At 52.9% G+C, this 18,797-nt stretch overlaps 1 protein-coding gene across 1 annotated transcript; it reads left to right on the top strand.

Annotated features, from left to right (window-relative positions):
- The first annotated feature begins 2,825 nt into the window (after positions 1–2,825).
- On the top strand, positions 2,826–15,369 carry ADORA2B (adenosine A2b receptor). Its single transcript, XM_027891549.1, has 2 exons — positions 2,826–3,284; positions 14,675–15,369. Exons 1-2 carry the CDS (start codon positions 2,920–2,922, stop codon positions 15,366–15,368), a joined length of 1,059 nt encoding a protein of 352 aa, XP_027747350.1. The 5' UTR covers positions 2,826–2,919; the 3' UTR covers position 15,369.
- The last annotated feature ends 3,428 nt before the right edge of the window (positions 15,370–18,797 follow it).

The raw sequence follows: 18,797 nt of genomic DNA, 5'->3' as shown, positions 1-18,797 counted from the left end.
CCACCGCACCGCCATTCATAACGTGGGATCTGTTTAGATCGGCTTCCCTCGGAACAAAGGAGCCAGATTAGCCCTCGCACTTGAAAGGGGCAGATCGGGGCTGCTGCTGCTTCCTACGTGAGTGCTGGGAGGCGAATCCCCGGAGCAAAAGGGAATCCAGGAAAATAATAGTAGTGGTGATTCATCTGTGTCTGACATCTGAGCATCCAGGGACCTGCTGCCGTGTCATTACTGCGCCCCAGGTCTTGAGTGGATTCCACAAGCTGCAGGCTCTGGGCTCTGTTCACCTCAATAGTTTTGTAAATTCCTTGCTCCTTTACGGACTCCAGAACATAAATGTGCACCCCCTCACCCATGGATTCATCATCCTTGGAGCCCCAGGAGCTGCAGGGTTTCACAGTACCCACTCAGGTGGTTATCTCACAAGGCCAGCACCTTCACTGGTGTTTCCTGGTAGGGGTGTGATGCCTCGTGTTTTACAGGAGGGCTCTGAGAGCGCAACTGGAGGGCAGGATTGGTGTCTGTGTCTGGAGATGGGCTCATCCTGCTCTTACTGCCAGCAGGATTTAACCACGTTCGGTACAACAGACCTGAGCCTGTCCTTGGCTCCACTTACAGAAGTTGGATTGGGAGTAAGTTCAGTTGCGCTGGTTAATGCCAGAATAAACCACTGGACCTTGGCAAAGGCTTTGCTGCTTTGGAGAGCCATGAATCTCCATGTAATGCAAAATCCACCATATTCACAGTGCCTTACTACCTGTCTCACAGAGACCTTGCCCAAACAACCTATTCATCAGAACCTGAAATAATGCTTTCTCTGTCCGTGTCTGACTTGATAAACCACAGTTTCCCTTGGCTCAGCCTGTAAAAAGTGCTTCCATGATCACAAAAGCAGATCTTTTTCTAATAAGGTATATCCACTGCATAAAGTTAATTCTGGCCTTCCTGAGGTGCTGTAAAGCAGCAGAAGGTGGATGCTGGCACGTTTCAGCACTAGGAAAACAATGTGTGTAAAAAACCTGATGTAAATCCATTGCTTTGGGGGGAAAAATGCTTTTCCATGATAGTTTAGCCTCATTTAAGTGATTATAACAGGCTCTGCACAGGGGAAGCTACACTCATCCCAGAATAGTAAATAAACCAAACTGGTGTGGGCAAGTTCAGGATCCAGGCAGTGCTGATGGAGCAGCCTGACACGGGGGCTGTGAGCCAGCAACCCTGGGCTCACCTCAGAACTCTTTCAGCACAGCCCCAGGTGGACACCAAGGTTTGAATCACAGGAATTATTTGCTTCCCTGTGAGTGCCATCACGAGAATTGGTCCTTCTCTCTGACAGCAGAGTGCTCGGTGATCCAAAGTGCAAAGGTGTTGGTGGGAGGGCAAAGGGGCAGATCCTTCCCTCTGAAGGGAGCAAAGGGAACCTTCTGTGTGTCCCCATCCAGTCAAATATATCCCAGACACTTTCCTTCAGCATCCTGGGCAGCCTTAAGCACTCTGCTCCTGAGATGTCCAACTCCATAAAAATGACTTTGTTCAACATAAATTGAGAGTTCCCCTTTGTGTCTGTCTGACCCAAAGCATTGCTAGTCAATGGGAGTGTTTCCATTTGCACCATATCCATAGGGATCATTTTGCCCCTATTTTTCCCATGTGTTTTTGCTCTGCTTTGACTTTGGATCCCCAGAAAGCATTCTCTTCCACAGGGAAGTTTCCAGCTTTGCTTAAAAAAAAAAAAAAAAAAGAAGGGCAATTTCTTTTACTCTCTGTTTGCTAAAGGAAGGTTTATTTTCTTTAATGCTTTATATTTTTTTCCAGTTTCTGTCCTGAATTTTTCAGTGCTGCTGGATGCTACAGTGCTGGTGTGAAGTTCAACCTCTGCTCTGTGTTTTGATGGAGAACACAATATAAAGCACGAAATCTGTGATGGAAAGGTAAGCAGTTATTAAATTATATTTATCTTCGTATTCCCTGTTGGTCTAAGATCCACCAGTGCAGCCAACCCTTTTCTTCTTTGGTGATTGCATCAGGTTTAAATTTTTTCTAAGCTCCTCAGACCAAAACTCAAACACTTCAGCCCAGTGAGTAACAGCATTTCCTAATCCATGGTATTTTGCCATTTCTTACATCAGGAAATGCCCCGTTGCGCGATAACCGTCCTCAGACCCAGCGCTGTGAGGATTTTTGTGAAATCCCTCACTTTGGGTCAGCGCGCTGCTGGGGTTGGGGGGGGGCGGGACGGGACGGGACTTTTTTTGGTGTGGCAACAGCGGTGTCCCCACCGGCCTCAGCAGCAGCACCCGAGCCCTCGTGTTTGGCGACGTTTTACTCCTAAATTATCAAAGTGTGCCCAAAAAACACCAGGGAGCCGCCCACGCACGACCCCGGGCCGGCACCCGTGTATGGGGTGCGGGAGCCGGGGCAGAGGGTGCGGGAGCCGGAGCCAGGCGATGCGGAGAAGCCGTCCCGGGGCCGGGCGATGCGGGGGCGCCGTCCCGGTCCCGCGGGTTCCCGGCCAATGGCTCCGCTCCGCGCACTCCCCGCCCCGCTCGCCCCATGTGCAGAAATAGCCCCGCCGCCGCCGGCAGCGGCTTTTCCGCGGGGAGCGGCGGCAGCGGCGGAGCATCCCGGGCGGAGCATCCCCGGCAGGACCATCCCCGGGAGAACCATCCCCGGCAGGACCGTCCCCTGGCCCGGCCCGTCCCGGATGGCCCCGCGGCGGGTCCCGGCGGCGGGCGGGCGGTGAGCGGAGCCCCGCGGGCGGATGCCGGGCGGGGGCCGGGCGGTGCGGGCAGCGGGGGGCCGCGACCCGGGGCTCGCCGCGCCCCTCCGGCCCCCCACGGCCCCGGAGATGGGCGTTTGGCTGCCCCGTGGCTTGTTGGTACCTGCGGGAGGGCGCCCGGTGGAAAGTCCCTTCCCTTCATGAGCAGCTCCTGCTCCTCGCCCCGGGCTCTCGCCATGGACACTATGAAAACCACCTACATCGTGCTGGAGCTGATCATCGCCGTGCTGTCCATCGCTGGCAACGTCCTGGTCTGCTGGGCCGTGGCCATCAACAGCACCTTGAAGAACGCCACCAACTATTTCCTGGTGTCCCTGGCGGTGGCTGATATCGCCGTGGGCTTGTTGGCCATCCCTTTTGCCATCACCATCAGCATTGGATTCCAGGTGGATTTTCACAGCTGCCTCTTCTTCGCCTGCTTCGTGCTGGTGCTGACACAGAGCTCCATTTTCAGCTTGCTGGCCGTGGCCATCGACAGGTACCTGGCTATTAAGATCCCGCTGAGGTAAGAGACTGGAGTGGATGCAGCAGCCCCACTCCCTGACAGCCCAGGGTCTGATCTTCCTTCTTTTAGTGTTCAGGAACTTCTAGTCTCAAGAATGTTGTTGCTCACAGGTGATGATGAAAATAACAGAGATTTTGGACTCAGCTGCCTCGGGACTGGGATCAGTTTCCCGCCTCTTACCTCAGTATACACCTGGAAGCTCAATTCCTTCAGGATGTTTTTCTTGGGAGGGTCAGTGGTTTCTTGGCAGGGGGGGGGCATGGAGTGTTGTAATGGTGTGTTTGGGATAGTTGTAGCTAATCTATATAGGTATTCATACAGCCCCCTTTATTGTGGTGTGCAGGCATCTCCCACGTAATTAAATGTAGGAGCAGCCACTCTTTCTCCTACTTCCTACTGTGAAAGGGAAGGATAAAGTGTGCACATGTCAGATCTCAGAATTTTACAGTTCAGACTTCCATCCAAGTGCAGCATCAAAGACATTATTTGGTTTCCTTGTAATTCATGGGAACCTGAATTATAATGGGGAAAACTGTATGGAATATAACTTACAGACACCCCACCAGTGAGCTGCTGCAGCAGCTTCCTTAAGCTTAAGTGCACCAAAACCCCGGCTTTGCATTGTAAGCGACCCGAGTTCCTTATTCTCAGCCTCCTTCGTGTCTCATTTATCCCTCCCTGAGAATATGACATTGATGGACCCCCCTGGGGAGTCCAGAACGTCTCCAGGGACTGGTCAGGAGCAGAGGCTGTGGGGGAGCAGGGCAGATGTGGTGTGGGGACCTCAGCTGAACTCTGTTAGCTGCAGCTTTCCTGAATTCCGCCCGTCTCTGGCACCTCCTTTGCACAAGCGATGGATTCACCTTAAAATGACTTAAAAGCCCCCACCTCCCAATATTAATTGGTCACCAGGCAGATGATCAGAACTGGCAGTGGAAATGCGTGGCTGGGTGTGTCACTCGAGCGCGGTGTGTGGAAATTCCGGGGCGTGCAGAGCACGTGGGGGCAGATCTGCAGCCGAGCTCGGAGCAGGGCAGGTTGTTTCCAGCACCCCCATCCCTGGCTCTGACCTTCCCAGCCACCTGACTGGGCTTCCAGACCCACCTTGGCTCCGGATAACGCTTTGGTGCCTCTTCCTTTCGTTGGTTTTGGGCTTTCTCGGGACGGGGGGTGGCGGCAGGTCAGGGGTTCTGAAGTTAGTTTAGTCATACCCCCAGCCACAAGCTGTCAGGCTGGGCTGTAACTCTCTTTTTGCACCACAAGCTGTCAGGCACGGCCGTGGCTCTACCTTTGCACCACAAGCACTTTGTGCAACTGAGGAAACGGAATGTGGTGAGAGGGGCTTGTGCTCCGCGGGGATCTCACGCTCTGAGGGGGCCGTTCGTGGGTTTGCAGAAGGGAGGTGGTTCTGCCAGCTGACAAAATGGCAAGTATTTTCCTCCACTCTCTTTTTTCGTTCCCCAGTCCTGCTCTCAGGTTTGCTGGACTCTCCCTGAGGGCGGTTCATCCCAGGGCACTTCGGCCTTGCCTCGGGATCCTTTCCCAGCCATCGCTTTCTCACCCCGTCTCCCGCCAAATCTTTTATTCCATTTGCACAAACATCTTTATTCCTGTGAGTGCTTTCTAGCTGGACACAAATGGAGACCAAGCAGTCCCATCCTGGGCTGTCTGAAGTGCGAAGTTTGGATTAAACTTGGTCTTGGCACCGAGATCCATTTCATTGCTCTCAGAGGGGACCAGCGAGTAAAAGTCCTTTCAAAGGAGATTTAGGGACTGGTACTGATAGGGTTTTTGGCTGTATAGCCAAGATCAAAAGAGGATAGGGGAGGTTATAAAACTACAAAGGCAAAGCACTTCTCCACCAGGGTTTTCCAACCAAGGCTTGGTTAGAGCTGCCTCATCAGCACTGTTATTCCTGAGATGCTCCAAGGTACTGCTGGCAGTGAGGGGGGAGGAACTTGTCCCACCACCTGCTCCAGGTAGATGCACGTGCCATTTCTAGGAGGAGGTTTGTGCTGTGGGAAGGGAGAACTGATCATCAGTTTGTAAGAAAGGAGACCTTAGGAAAAGTTTTTCTCATTCAAACACTCACTCTGGAGGCCAGTGCAGAGGCTGATACCAGTGCATGAAGTATTAAACGTTTAAGAAAATGATTTGTGCCCAGCCCTATCCAGCAATTACAATAAATAACGAGATTGTTGCAGAGCAGATAAGTGTCCCTGTCACATCCAGAGCACCATCAGCTCCCCATGGAAACCTCGACAGGGACATTAAGGACTGTCTGTGCCATATTATTTAATGCTCTTTCAGAGCTGTTTGAGGCTGCTGAGAGGCTGGGCAGGGGTGAGCAGCAGAACTTGCATTACAGCCAGGCTAGTAATGGATTTTTCAGTTCTGTGGCTGAACCGAAAAATCCCAAGGGGAAGAGGAAAATTGTTTCAGTCAAACTGGAACAACAATGTTTGGAGGTTTCAGTGAAACAAAGTGATCCTGACCAACCTGGCAGATTTTGGGTTGAGTTGTTTAACCCTTCTTATGTGGCTGTGCTGCTCTTCGAGATGGGTCGCCCTCGCTGGGGAAGGAACTGACAACTCCTCATCTAGAGAACTGCAGAACAAAAATCTTATTTTAAAATGGTCGTTTAGGACCCTCCCTCTTCTGGCTAAAAATATTTGCTGAATTTGACCTGAAGCCACGAATTCCTTCTGTCCCTTGGAACTCCTATTTTGTTTGTTTGTTTTTGATGAGTTTACTCTTTGTGGAGAAGCCCCCGCCCGCGCTGCCCACTCCGTGCAGCTGCAGCTCCGAGCCCTTCCCCGGGTCCCTTGTCCCCAGCCATCACACCAGGATGCAGCTCCTTGTCCTCGAACGTGCTCTGCCCCTTCCTTTGCCTCCTGCACCCTGCTGGACTCCGGCGCTTCCAGCCTGTGTGTGCCCTCCCTGTGCTGCCCAGGCACACAGCGCCATCCCTGCTCTCCTCTGCCAGCCTCATCCCCCCCCAAAAAAACCTCACTCCCCCCCAGCACTTCCTCCAAGCAAAATATCCGTGCCAGGAGCATCTCTGAGCAGCAGCAAATCCGTCCTGCAGAGCGCTTGGCACAGGAGCCACGCGAGGCTTTTGCTCTCTGGCTTCCTCCGGGGCTGGATTTCACCCCACAGTCCCAGAGCTCTGAGCCAAAGAAGATTTGTAGGTGGAATAAAACAGTTTCCTTCTATTTGCATTAACCAAAATCCCTTGGCATGGCTAATAATTGTAGGTACGGATGGATGCCTGGAACAAATGTGTCAGGAACTAGGGGAGGGAGAAGAGAATCTGTGTATTTAGAGAGCAAAAGGAGAGTGAAATGCTGAACAACCTCATGCTGTGTGTGCCCTGGTCTGCTGGTAACTCCTGCAGGACAGTGAGTGTGGTGCTGCTGCTGCTGCTTCCTGGCAAACATCCGAGCTCGGACCTGTGGAGGGAAAATTATCCCCAGTTCCCTGTGATTTGAGTTGACCTGGTGCTTGTCCTTCCTCCCTGGATTTAGTTCTCTCCCATCTTCAGCTTTGTCCCTAGCAGAAGTGAAGGACTGATGTTCCAGGGCAGCTTTGCCATGAACTGGAACAGGGTATCCATGGCCATGTCCTCTCCCTTTCTGCACCTCGCTGGCCCCCTGCAGCCAGAGCTGAATTCACAATCTGTTAATGGGATCAGGATCTGTTAATGGTGCTGCCCTGCTCTGCCTCTGCTCCTACCAGTCTCCCACAGGAGCTGCTGCTCCTCTTCTATTTGACATGGTGAAGGCAAGAGCCCAGCTCCTTCCTGAGGTCCTCATGGGGACAAATTAAATTTGGATTGTTGCTGCTCTTTTCTCATCCCCCTTTCCAGAGGTGGGTTGGCTGAGGCTGGGGGTCTGCCTGCCCTTGCTGCTGCAGAGGAGATGTTCCCTCTGTGTTCCCCAGCAAAGAAGTCCCACATCCCTTTCAACTCCCAGCTTTTCCCTCAGCAAAGCAAACCGGTGGGTTTGTATGGCAGGTGGGAGGACTGGAGTCACTGGGGAGGAGAGAAAATCCCCTTGGTCTTCCCCTGCCACTCACTGTGCCACCAGAACATGCAGAACCGCAGCTGCTCTTCCTTCTGCTGCCCTCACCTCGTTTCCTTTAATCCTCGCACTGCCCTTTATCTGAACTGCCGGGCGTGTCCCGCCTGTGGCTCACACAGCCCGATCCTGCACCCGGGCAGCACGGGAGGCATCCACCTGATCCCTGAATCCTGATTCCTGAATCCTGATTCCTGATCCCTGAATCCTGATTCCTGATCCCTGAATCCTGATCCCTGAATCCTGATCCCTGATCCCTGATCCCCGATCCCTGAATCCTGATTCCTGATCCCTGATCCCTGAATCCAGAGCAGGGATGCTCTGGCTCCCCATCCCTCAGAGCACTGTGCCCGGCCAAGGTTATCAGTGATTTATTAAGTGTCACAAACTCAGCCAGGCCAGGAGGGCTGGTGTTTCCTCCTGAGCAACGGGGCTGTCACATCTTCAGGGGGGTTTGTGTCACCCGGGCTGGGGGGCTGTGCTCAGCCAGGGGCTGCCCCAGCCTTTGGATGCAGCCAGAGCACAACAACAACATCAGGAATAATCACATGTGCCCTCATGGCCACGAAGCGGAGAGGGGAAATCACGGCTATTTTTAGTTGGGAGCAGCCTGGTTTCCTTAAAATGCGAGTCCCAGATTTTTATATTTTTCCTGCACCTCAGAGGTCACTTCCCTCCCAAAAAACCAAAAACCCTGACAGGAAAAGGAGTTGTCCTTGAGACCTCTGCCCTGATGCAACTCCTGCAGAAGCTGGGGGACAGAGGGGATGTCTGGGGGCAGCAGGAATGCCGGGAGCTGTAGGGATGCTGGGGGAGCAGCAGCCAAAAAAGCCTCAGTTCCAGGCTGTTGGCTGAGGGCACAGGTCTCCAGGCTGAGCCAGAACCCAGAGCTTTAAGTTTAGGAGCTTGTTTTCATTTTGACCAACTCAATATATAAAAATACAAGTTACTTTTTAGATTAAAAAAAAAAAAAGGCAGCTTTTGCAATTTGGTGGAATTTTTATCCAGAAGATCTTCTGACCTCTCTGTAAAAAAAACATATGAAACCAAAACTTTTCGGCAGAAACTGTTCTATTTTGCAGTTACAAGTTTCTGCTTTGTTAATTATGTTTACAAATTTGCTGTTTGTCAGAGCAACGAGCCCAGAGCACAAAACTGAGCCTTTTAGGAGTGTTCTGCCCCAGTCCTGGGCTACGCCAGGCAGTGACTCTGCAGGGGGTTTGGGGACTCCTGTTACTGTATTTGAGCCACTGGATGCCAGGAATCAGTGACGCCAGCTGTGCCTACAGATGTCTCAGTCCTTTCCCTGAAGTCTGGGATGACAAACTCAGGGAATTTGCACACGCCAAAGAGCAGATTATCTGCTGATCCAATGGATGACATCAGGCCTGGGCAGGAGCCACAAATAACCTGGAGTACATCAGAGTGTGGCCCTGTGTGGCCCTGCTCCTACACCTGTAGGGGCACCAGGCAGTGCAGGGGCAGGGAGGAGGGGATGGGATGAGCTCCTGGAGCTGGGATAAGGCTCTGGTAGGTGGGTGGGTGGTGCTGAGCTCAGTGCTGGCCATGCTGTGTTCACCAGCCCCTGGGAAGGCTGGTCAGGACTCTGCAGCGAGGGCAGGTGAGGAGCAGCTCGCTGGGGCTGGCGGATGGAAAGGCAGCAGCTTGGAGCCTTTGGGAAGGGCTTGTCACCTGTTTCACTGCAGAAAGAGTGATCCAGCAGAGATCTGCCATCTCCCCACCCTCACCTGTCATCTGAGTGAGCACTGGGTGCCTGGGAGGGGCAGTGGTCACCACTGCTCTGTCCAGGGGATCACACCGAAACACCTGGCCCTGAATCCTAGACCCCATCTCACCCCTACAGTCACCTTTAACTCAGGTCCCTGGTGCTGCACAGCTGAGGTCTGACAGCCTGGGAGGTTTGGAATGACAAAAATTCTCAGCTCCAGGCCCCACCAGGCAGAAAAAACTGGGCTGCTGAGCCCCGGAGGGGGGTGATGCTGAGGAAGAGCTCAGCTCTCAAAGAGAGAAAACTGGGGTTTTGTGTTCCAGGACTCAGAAACACCCCATGGGGCACGAAGGTATCACACTGATTTCAGACCAGTATCGCACTGGTATCACACCAGTATCACCCACTGCTCCCCACGTGCAGGGTGCAGGCAGCTGAGCCCATTCCTTCCTGTGCTCCTCTTGCCTCTGGCAGCCCCCCAGCCCGCCCTGCTCACACCCCCAGCGTCTGAGCTGTTTGCAATCACCTTTTCTCACCCTGTGGGGGCCAGAACTGCCTGGGGTGGCTTCTGCAGACAGAAACCGACGCGACGACTGCAAATCCCTGGGGCTGGGCTGATGTGAGTGCGAGAACGACACTCACACATCCACCTCGCAGGTGCTGTCAAGCGTTCAACAAGTGCAGGGCTGTGAGCCCCCTCCTGCCGCTCCTCACCTCGCAGCAGCCTGAGCTGCGTTTCCCCTGATTAATCCTCCACATTTCCCAGCCTTGTGCCTTTTGCAGCGGACGGAGGGGGCTGTGGGATGAGCGGGGATGAGCTGGGAGCGTTCACGGAGGGATAAGCACTTGGCTATGGATCCCTCGCTGAGAGGGTTTTCAACCCGCAGGTGTTTGATAGTCCAGGCTCGCAGGACCTGTATGTGCCACACGGGCACACCGGGGAAGGGGACACCCCCCTCCATACCCCCTGCTCATCCCAAAAGGCATCACCAGCGCTGAGCGTGAAGCACAGCAGGGTTTTGTTTTATTCTGTCCTGTCCCCAAGCGCTGCCCCTGCCCCTCCATAGAGCCCTGTGCGCTCACCTGGGCCGGGGTGGTGACAGTCCCCATCCCGGCGGAAGGCCGGCAGTGCTGCCGCTGTCCCTGCCACAATAGGGACAGATGCGGGAGGAAGTGATTTGTCTGTGCCGGGACAGACACAGATGTCCTGCTTCCTGGGCTGATACCGTAACCGCTGATCGCATCTCTCGCCGCCAACTCCTTCCACAGCTTTTGCTTTTTCTTTCCTTTCTCCCCCTGCTCCTCTCCAAGGTGCAGTTCATGATTCATTTGAAAGGTCCTGCCAGCAGATTTCAGCTGGTGTGGGATCTCCATTCCGTGGCTGTGCACGGAGCAGAGCACAGCTTATTTCGTGCTGCTATAGCTCAAAAAAAAAGAAAGAAAGAAAAAAAAAGGAGCAAGATGCAAAGTACAGCTGCGAGGAGGTGACAGGGACACAATGCTTGGCAGCCGAGCTGCTCTCACCCCGTTTGAATGGAGGTGTCTGTGTATTTCCCTTCACACTTAAAATAGAAGTATATAAATTGTCACTGATCGTATCAGAGCACCTGCGTGGTCTGAATCCTGCCAAGTCCATCTGCTCACCTCCCGGTGTCCAGAGGCAGGGAGAGCAGTGGGGAGCACCAGTCCCAGGGCTCCCTCCACAGCTCTGGGCACTGGGAGTGCAGGAGGGACCTGTACCCGCTGCAGCATCCCTGGCACAGCCCTCACAGCCGTGTCTCCCCACCCATCCCGTGGGACGTGGCCTCAGCACAAGCCGTGTGTGAGTTGCGAGTTTAAGCTCCAAAATTGCTCACTGGAGGCTGATCCTGCTCTGGGGTTTGGCAGCAGGAGAACCAGCCCAAAGTCCTTCAGCAGCTCAGCAGCTCCTGCTCCGGCTGGGGCACAGGGACAAGGATGGACAGGACAGTGGCTGTGTGGCACCACAATCTGTTCACCCTTCTGTGGACAGGCAGGACGGTCCCCCTTTCCTGCTCTCTGAGATAAATAATGTGAGAATAACAGTCTCATTCCAGGCTGTTGCTGCTTTCTGCCCCCAGTCCACCACCCCAAATGCTGAATTCCTCCTTGGCTGGTGCTTGAGGGAGCTCAAGGGCAGCAGGGCCTCTACTCAGGTGACCTCCCCGGGGTGACTGCAGGGCTGGTGTGGAGATGCCAGGGACGTGCAGGACATGACTCAGTTCCTGCCTTTGGGGAGCCAAACTCCTGCCCAGCAGAGAGGCTGGGCTGGCTCTGCAGGCTGGCACTGCATCCTGCCCCGTGCCAGCTGGGCTTAGCAAAGCCCTCCTGGGTGACTGGGCTGGTCTCCAGCCCCAGTAAAGAGCAGCAGAAATGCAATGAGACCTCTTGGAAAAAAAAAAAAAAACAACCCAAACCCTCACCATCCTACTGAGCAGGGAATGCAGTGAGCATTGCCAGCAGACAGCTTGGTCCTTTTGGTGGTTGCTGTGATGCTCTCCCATCTCCAGCCCAGGGGTCACCTCCTCCAGCCTCACTGGCAGGGCAGTGGAGCCCTGGCTGAAGCCTTTGCTGTGAGGACACAGTGGGGACAGACCCAGCTGCCCACGGTGACACCAGTGGATATTGTAAAAGCAGCTGAACTCCCTTTAAAGTACTTGACCTGCTGCAGCCCAGGCTCCTGTGCCTGTGACACTGGTGGCCAATGCACAGCTCTTCCTGTCACAAGAACTTAATTAGCACCTTCGTGGTGATTAAGCCAGTAAAGAGGCTTTGCCTGGAGGTGTAAAAGGAACTAATGCATCGCCAGGTTATTTAATCTCAATAAATCATTTTAAAATATTCAGCTGTTATTTACATTAAAGCAGCATTTGATGCCTCTGGGCAGAAACACAGAGGTGATTCAATATTTGTTATACATTAGTTGAGCAGACTTAGGTGAGCAAATTTACTTTAGTAGTTTTTTACATAATAATATTAAGGCTGAAAGAGAATGAAGGAGGGGTTTGCTGGAGCATTCAGAGGTGTGAAAATCCTTTCCTTACTGCCTGACCATGTTTATAGTGCTTGAGGAAGAGCTGGGTCCCAGCTCAGCTGTCTCACAGCTCCTGCCCATTGCTGATGAAGGTTCCTGTGTTGTGTGGCTTATGAGACTCTTCATCCCTGGATCTGGTGACAGTCAAGCTCTTTATTATGAACAGATACTTAACTTCTGTTCACTTAGGGCAATACAGGCAGTGTCCCACCAAATAGGTGTACTAAGGTAATAACAAGGTGACCAATGAACAATTCTAGAACATCAGGCTATGCCCACCTTGGCCTCTTCTGGCTGGCAGCTCAGCCACCAGGGGTTGGCACAGACCCTTCTGGGAGGCCACAGCAGTACCTGCCACCAGCTGAATGGAAAGACGCTGGGAGGGATTTGCAATGCAAATTCTGTGGAAATAAAGAGCTAATGGGAGGAGAGCAGTTGTTCACTGCAAGGATCTCCACCGAGGTGAACACCATCTCTGCCCGGTGCTGATGGGCCTCCAGCCCTCCCCACTGCTCAGCTCTGGCTCCTGCAGACTGGGAGCTCAGCATAATTTTACATCCTGTCACAGAGGGCCCCCTGCTTGAACGTGATCCTGGCTCTGCTGTGTGTGCCAAAGAGTGAGCGGCACTAAAATAAACAGGCCACCCTTAGAGCCACTGAAAAATTAAGTGCCCACTTGACTGGCTTTGTAAACCTTCAAACCAACTCATCCTTGCAGGAGAGTTCAGGAGCAGAGCAGATGGAAGAAGCTTTATTTGGGGTCATGTGCTGGCAGGAAGAGGCAGCACTGAACGTCCCCAGGCTGGAGTGATGCGGTGGGCACCGACCTCAGCATGGCACACTGAGGCTTCTCTTCTGTTCCCCAAACACAAAACCCTGGAGTTTCTGTTTCTGAACAATGGTACTTTCACATTTTCCAGTCTCACTTCAATAGTTTTTGGGATGGAGCAGAGGAACAATGGAAGAGATCAGCTAAGCATGGCTTAGACAAGCCAAGGAACTGCAGTTTTCCCTTCCCATGTGCAGAGCTGCAGGTCAGCAGCAGCTCCTGGTGCCTCTACTGAGCACTGACTGAGCCTGGCCAACTTTGCAGCTCGAGACTCAGACTTTGCCAAGAGATTGGATTTCTGGGAAGCTGCTCCGAATCAAGTCTTAATGTTTTCAGGCCCCGCAACCCCGAACCAGCTCCAGCTTCTGAAAACTTAACAGGAGGTTTCAAAAGCAACAGGCTTGGCCCCACTGATGCCCTATCTGATAGATTCTCATCTTCTGGAGTAGTGAAACTTCGAAATAATGAGAGAAAAGCGCAGGAGAAGCCCCTCAGTGGCTGGACCTGCCCTTTAAACACCCACCCATGGAGCGTGTCCACAATCCAGCAGCGCCCAAACGCGGCTGCTGCTCCTGCATCCCCCCAGCCAGCCCTGCTGTGCCTGAAGGAGGAGTCCAGGGCTCCCCCAGCCCCTCTGTGCCTTCTGGTCTGTGCTGGCAGAGCCCCCCCTTACCCTGCTGTCCCTGTGTGCTCGGGAGGAGTGGGATGCTCGGCTCACACGGAGCAGTTGTGATTCACAGGCACAGCTGTGGTTCTGTGGGAATAAAACCCTCCCCTGCCTCACGGGCCGGAAGAAAATCAGAACAAACGTTCTTAGGGAAGGAGGAGCAGGGTAGCCAAGCCAGAGTAAACAAGCACTGAGAGAAGGGTGTGGGAAGGAGGGGATGTGTGTGAGCCAGCAGACGCTGACTGGCCGTGCAGGGACAGGAATGGGTTTCTCCTGTTGTCTTTCTGGCAGTCGCTGCTCCTTCCCCTCTCCAAAGAGTGATCCGACTGATGCTTTGATGTTGGCATCTGCTCTGGTTGCACCCAAACCAGCTTGGCTTTTGCTGCTTTAGGTTCCAGCTCTGTGTCTCTGAGCATCTTGTGGGCTGGAGGGGCCATGAGGACATGTGTGGGGTTAGGGAAGGTGCAGTGCATGACTGCACCCCTCAGCACTGCATCAACTTGTCCCTGGGCCACAGCAGAGCTTCTCCACAGCACTTGTGGTACTGCAGTGTAGATTTGAGCACCAGCATTGCCTCAGCTGGACGAGGACAGCCCAGATGTTGGCGCAGCCCAGCAGCGTGTCCTGGCGTGTGAGCAGTGGCTGCCTAGGGCAGGAGAGGACATCATTTACCACGGGAAGCTCCCCCTGTTTGTACCCTCCTGGCAGTCGGTGGTTTAGGCTCATGCAATGATAAAGCCTTTTTTTAAGACTCCAAGTCCTTTCCCTCCTATTGAGGGCTGTTTGTGGGCTGGGGCAGAGCCTGGAGCCTCTCAGGATTAGTAAATGAGTCAATCCCCCAAATCACTCTGTGGAGGTGGAGAGCACAGGTGAGGTATTTTACCCCTCGGGTGATCACAGAGGTGAGGCTCCTGAGTGGGTGTGGGTGGGGCTTTTGTCTCATTAGCCACAGTGCTGATGACTTTAACAGCAGGGAAGTCACCAGTGCTCGTTTATTGAATGTCTCTGTCCTGGTTTTGCTCTGGGTGCCGCAGGTATAACAGCCTGGTGACCGGCAAGAGGGCGAGAGGACTCATCGCCGTGCTGTGGCTCCTGTCCTTTGGAATTGGACTGACTCCACTTATGGGCTGGAATAAAGCCATGAGCGGTTGTCCCAACGCCACCAACGAGACGGGGGCTGAGGCGGGGTCGGAGCACCACGGCTGCTTCATCTCCTGCCTCTTCGAGAACGTGGTCACGATGAGCTACATGGTGTACTTCAACTTCTTCGGCTGCGTGCTGCTGCCACTCGTCATCATGCTGGGCATCTACATCAAGATATTCATGGTGGCCTGCAAGCAGCTGCACCAGATCGAGCTGATGGGCAACTCCAGGACCACGCTGCAGAAGGAGGTGCACGCGGCCAAGTCTCTGGCCATCATTGTGGGGCTTTTTGCCTTCTGCTGGCTGCCCCTGCACGTCTTGAACTGCATCACGCACTTCCACGAGGACTTCTCCAAATCCAAGCCTGAGTGGGTGATGTACGTGGCCATCACCCTCTCCCACGCCAACTCCGTCATCAATCCCATCATCTACGCCTACCGGATCAGGGACTTCCGCTACACCTTCCGCAAGATCATTTCCAAGATCCTCTGCAAGGCGGACGACCTCCCCAAGGGCACCACTGACAACAACCAGCACCTGACTGTCACCAACATCAACTGCCCCGTGGCCTCGGTGACCATCTGACCCTGCACGAGGGGGTGCTCAGACACGCCCACTGTGCAGCTGTGCAGCTGCCTTCTTGATTTGATTTTTGTAATTAACACAGTGCCTGCTGGAGGAGTAACCTGACGGGGGGGACACTGAGTGCAGCTCACCCCCCACCACCCCCCAGGGTGCGAGCGCCGGTGATGGCGTCGCGTTTCCCTTCCAGGTCGGACGTTGACTGGGGAAGAATCACCTGCTGGGGGTGTTTCCCCTAATTGTGCTGCTCATGTCAAGTCATAGGATCTTTATTTTAATTATTATTATTATTATTATTGTTATTGTTATTATTATTTTTTTAATATTTTTGATTCATTTAGGAGTAATAATTTTTGTGGTCTGTTTTTGAGTTGTTCTCTAAGTCCATACTTGACAGCTCTTTGGTAATACCCTAATTATTCCATCAATTGTTTGATGCAGCTCGTATTCTCCGATGGGAAAAAGTCTTACTTAGCCCAGTTGCTGGTGTGAAATGGAATCTGTTCCAGGCTCTGAGGGGAGGGACTGTGTGGATGGGAAAACCAGATCAGAACTGGCCAGCTATTTCTGGCCCCAGCATGAAAACTCTGCTTGGAGTTGTTGAGAAAAAGAGTTGACCGAGGTTTTACAACAGCAGTCCCAAGGCCTTTAAATCACTTTGGTCCACAGGATTGTGCAGCCCAAAGCTTCAGGTTTGCTTTCAGGTCTGTTTTCGGGTGTCAAAAGGGAGAGGTGCCCCAATGATCCTGGCTGGTCTGATCCAGAGTCACTGAGGTCAGTGCCACTCTGACTGAGCTCCACAATCAGATTTTTGCTCCCAAATCAAGACTTGCCATCCTTGCAGTGCTTCCAGGAGTGCAGGTTTTAGCTGTGAGAGCTGATGTGCAGCTCACCTGGTCCCTAAAGCTTGACCTGGCTGGGGTTCTTCTGCAGCCCTGTAACCCCCAGAGGCTGTGAATGCTTTTGTGTTTGTTTGTTTTAACAGTAATTTTTATATTTTTATTTTTTTCCAATGCTGACCTGCATCAGTAACAAAAAGAGACAGGAAGGGAGCTGAAGTGCTAATGTGTGTGAGAAGCAAGATTGCCATGGCTTGTGACCTGATTTTGGCAAAGCTCTCACAGGTCGTCCAGCCTGGCCTCTGTAGCTGGCCACGTGTCCTGACCCTCACTCTGAGTCCCAAACCCACTCAACAGCAGAGCAGTCTTAATTACAGTGCAGGTTAATAACTCTCTGCAACCACAGCTCAGTAATTACCGCACCAATTTAACGTGCAACGGTGATACCCAAAGCGAGACCAAGGCAGGGAGAGCAGAGCAGTAATTTCTGAAGAACGAGCTGATGGTGGTACAGAGAGGCAGCTGCTCCTGACTAGCTCAGACCTGCCATCACGTCGTGGCCCTCTCACAAAAGGGAGTCTTGCCTGAAGGTTCCATCTCCCTCCAGAGCACTCGGTGCCAGCAGCACCACCACGCAACTGGTGAGGAGCTGGAGTGCAGGGACTGCTGGTAAGTGGTTGTCAGCAGTAACTCAGGCAGGGGGAGAGAGGGAGCAGGACTTCTGGAGCCAGGTTGCAGGGAAGGAAGTTTGAACACAGCCAGTTCCTGAAGAACAGGTCCAGTGGACAGACTGTGATGCGTGATGAGCAGCTTGTCCCTGGAAAATTGTACTTGAATCATGTATTTTTTTTAAACTGTGTTGCACTAAAAGGGGGTTCATACAAGACCCCAAGAATTTAATTTCTCTGGCATATATAATGACAATACGGTGTAAAATCAGTTGAAAAGCTGATCTGAAGAACTCTTGTTCCTGCAGCATCTGCTCTGCCAGCTGGCAAGACCTGCAGGCAGCAGCTGCAGGAATGACTTAGGGCCCACCATGCACAGGGAATGGTTCCCTGGGAGTGATGGATTTCACTACCTTGTGTAGCAGCTCTGCCCTGAGAGCCAACCCCAAACCTGGGTGAATCACCAGTAAGCTCTGAATGGGTTTGTGCATGTTTATGCAGTGTCCAAATTTAGCTACAGCTCAGTATCTCATGTGCATTTCCAAGAAGAATCTGAACAGTTAAAGTTACTGTCCCAAGTGCTTTTCCTTTAACAACCCCATTCAGCTTTGCTGCATCTGCCTTGGTCACAGTCCAGCTGACACATGTAGCCACCTCCTGCCATTTGGGCAGGGGCTGACTCTCTCCTCCGCTCATTCCTTCCCTTCTGTATTATCTTTGGCTGTGTTCCTTCTGTTAATCACGGCTGGAAACAGGCAGGGTTTCACCTGCAGGTCTGGCAGTGTTGCAAAGTGGTTGCAACCACATTTATTCTCACAACAAAGGACGTAATCTCTCCCTTCTGCTGGCTGAAAACGAACCGCACTCTGGACAGCACCAACAGACTGAAACTCAGAGTGCTGTAAAACCAAAAGAGGAGGCCCCAGGACACTTGCTGTATGTGACAGCTGGCACTGCAGCTCAGCATCCACGACTGCCACCTTCCTCTGCCTCTTATGAGCCCGAATTCCTGCAGGTGGAGGAGGTGTATCCGTAGTACGACTGTGCCGTCGGGGTGTCAGGCAGTAACTGTGGCCCAGGTCACCACGGTCATGAGGCACAGCAAAGTGCCTTTGTGGATCTGAGCCAAAGACATTTCAAGGCAAAATAAAAATAGGACACTTCCCTTGCCCCCCTCAAAATAAAAAAGCTCTGAAGGTTTCTACAAAAATGTGAAGTAAAAGCGGCCGAGGAACTTTCTGTAGCGGGTGCAGCTGAAGCCATTCAGCTGTCACTCCTCACTGCTCTGATGTACATAGATGGATGTGTTTTTCCTCATGTTGCTCAGATTTTGTATTTGCAGTAACTGTTATTTACATACAGAATGCTTAATTTACCACCCACACATCCTGGCTCAGCCTGTGCCCCGTTATTTCTCGTGGTGAGGGGTTCACACGGTGTCTCATAGGAGGCCACACCGCCCTCGAGGAGGACGGGGCGTGGGCAGGGAGCCAGAGCTGGAAGGAGCTGGTTCCCAGCTCAGTGGCTGGTGTGTAGATGGGGAAGCAGTAGTGTCCTTCCCCCCGTGCCTGGCATGGAGAGCCTTGCCTTGCCCACCTTGCAACTCGTCTGAAAAGGGTCATTTTAAAGCACAGCAACCGGGGTGGTGCTTCCAAAGATCCTGTGTTACAGCAGAAGCACAGACCTGTCATCAGTCTCAAGATGCTGGGGACCCCCTGCCCTAGTCCCTGGTACAGGTTTGACAGTGATGGATCAGAAATTGCTCTGAGCAGCCACCTGCAAAGAGCCAAAGGAGCTCCTTAATTAGTGGATCACCAAGAGACCTGCTGGAGCGTTTGCATCCCCCCATCACAAGCACACGATATTACAGATTAGTTAAAACATCTTCAGAAATCCCAAGAACAGCCTAATTAATGAAACAGAAG

The sequence above is a fragment of the Empidonax traillii genome, unplaced genomic scaffold (genome assembly GCF_003031625.1).
Source record: "Empidonax traillii isolate 1590-97213 ecotype Southwest subspecies unplaced genomic scaffold, ASM303162v1 scaffold322:size1131127, whole genome shotgun sequence".
NCBI lineage: Eukaryota > Metazoa > Chordata > Aves > Passeriformes > Tyrannidae > Empidonax > Empidonax traillii.
The sequence above is the reverse complement of the archived record's forward strand: the minus strand, read 5'-3'. Positions and strand labels throughout refer to the sequence as shown.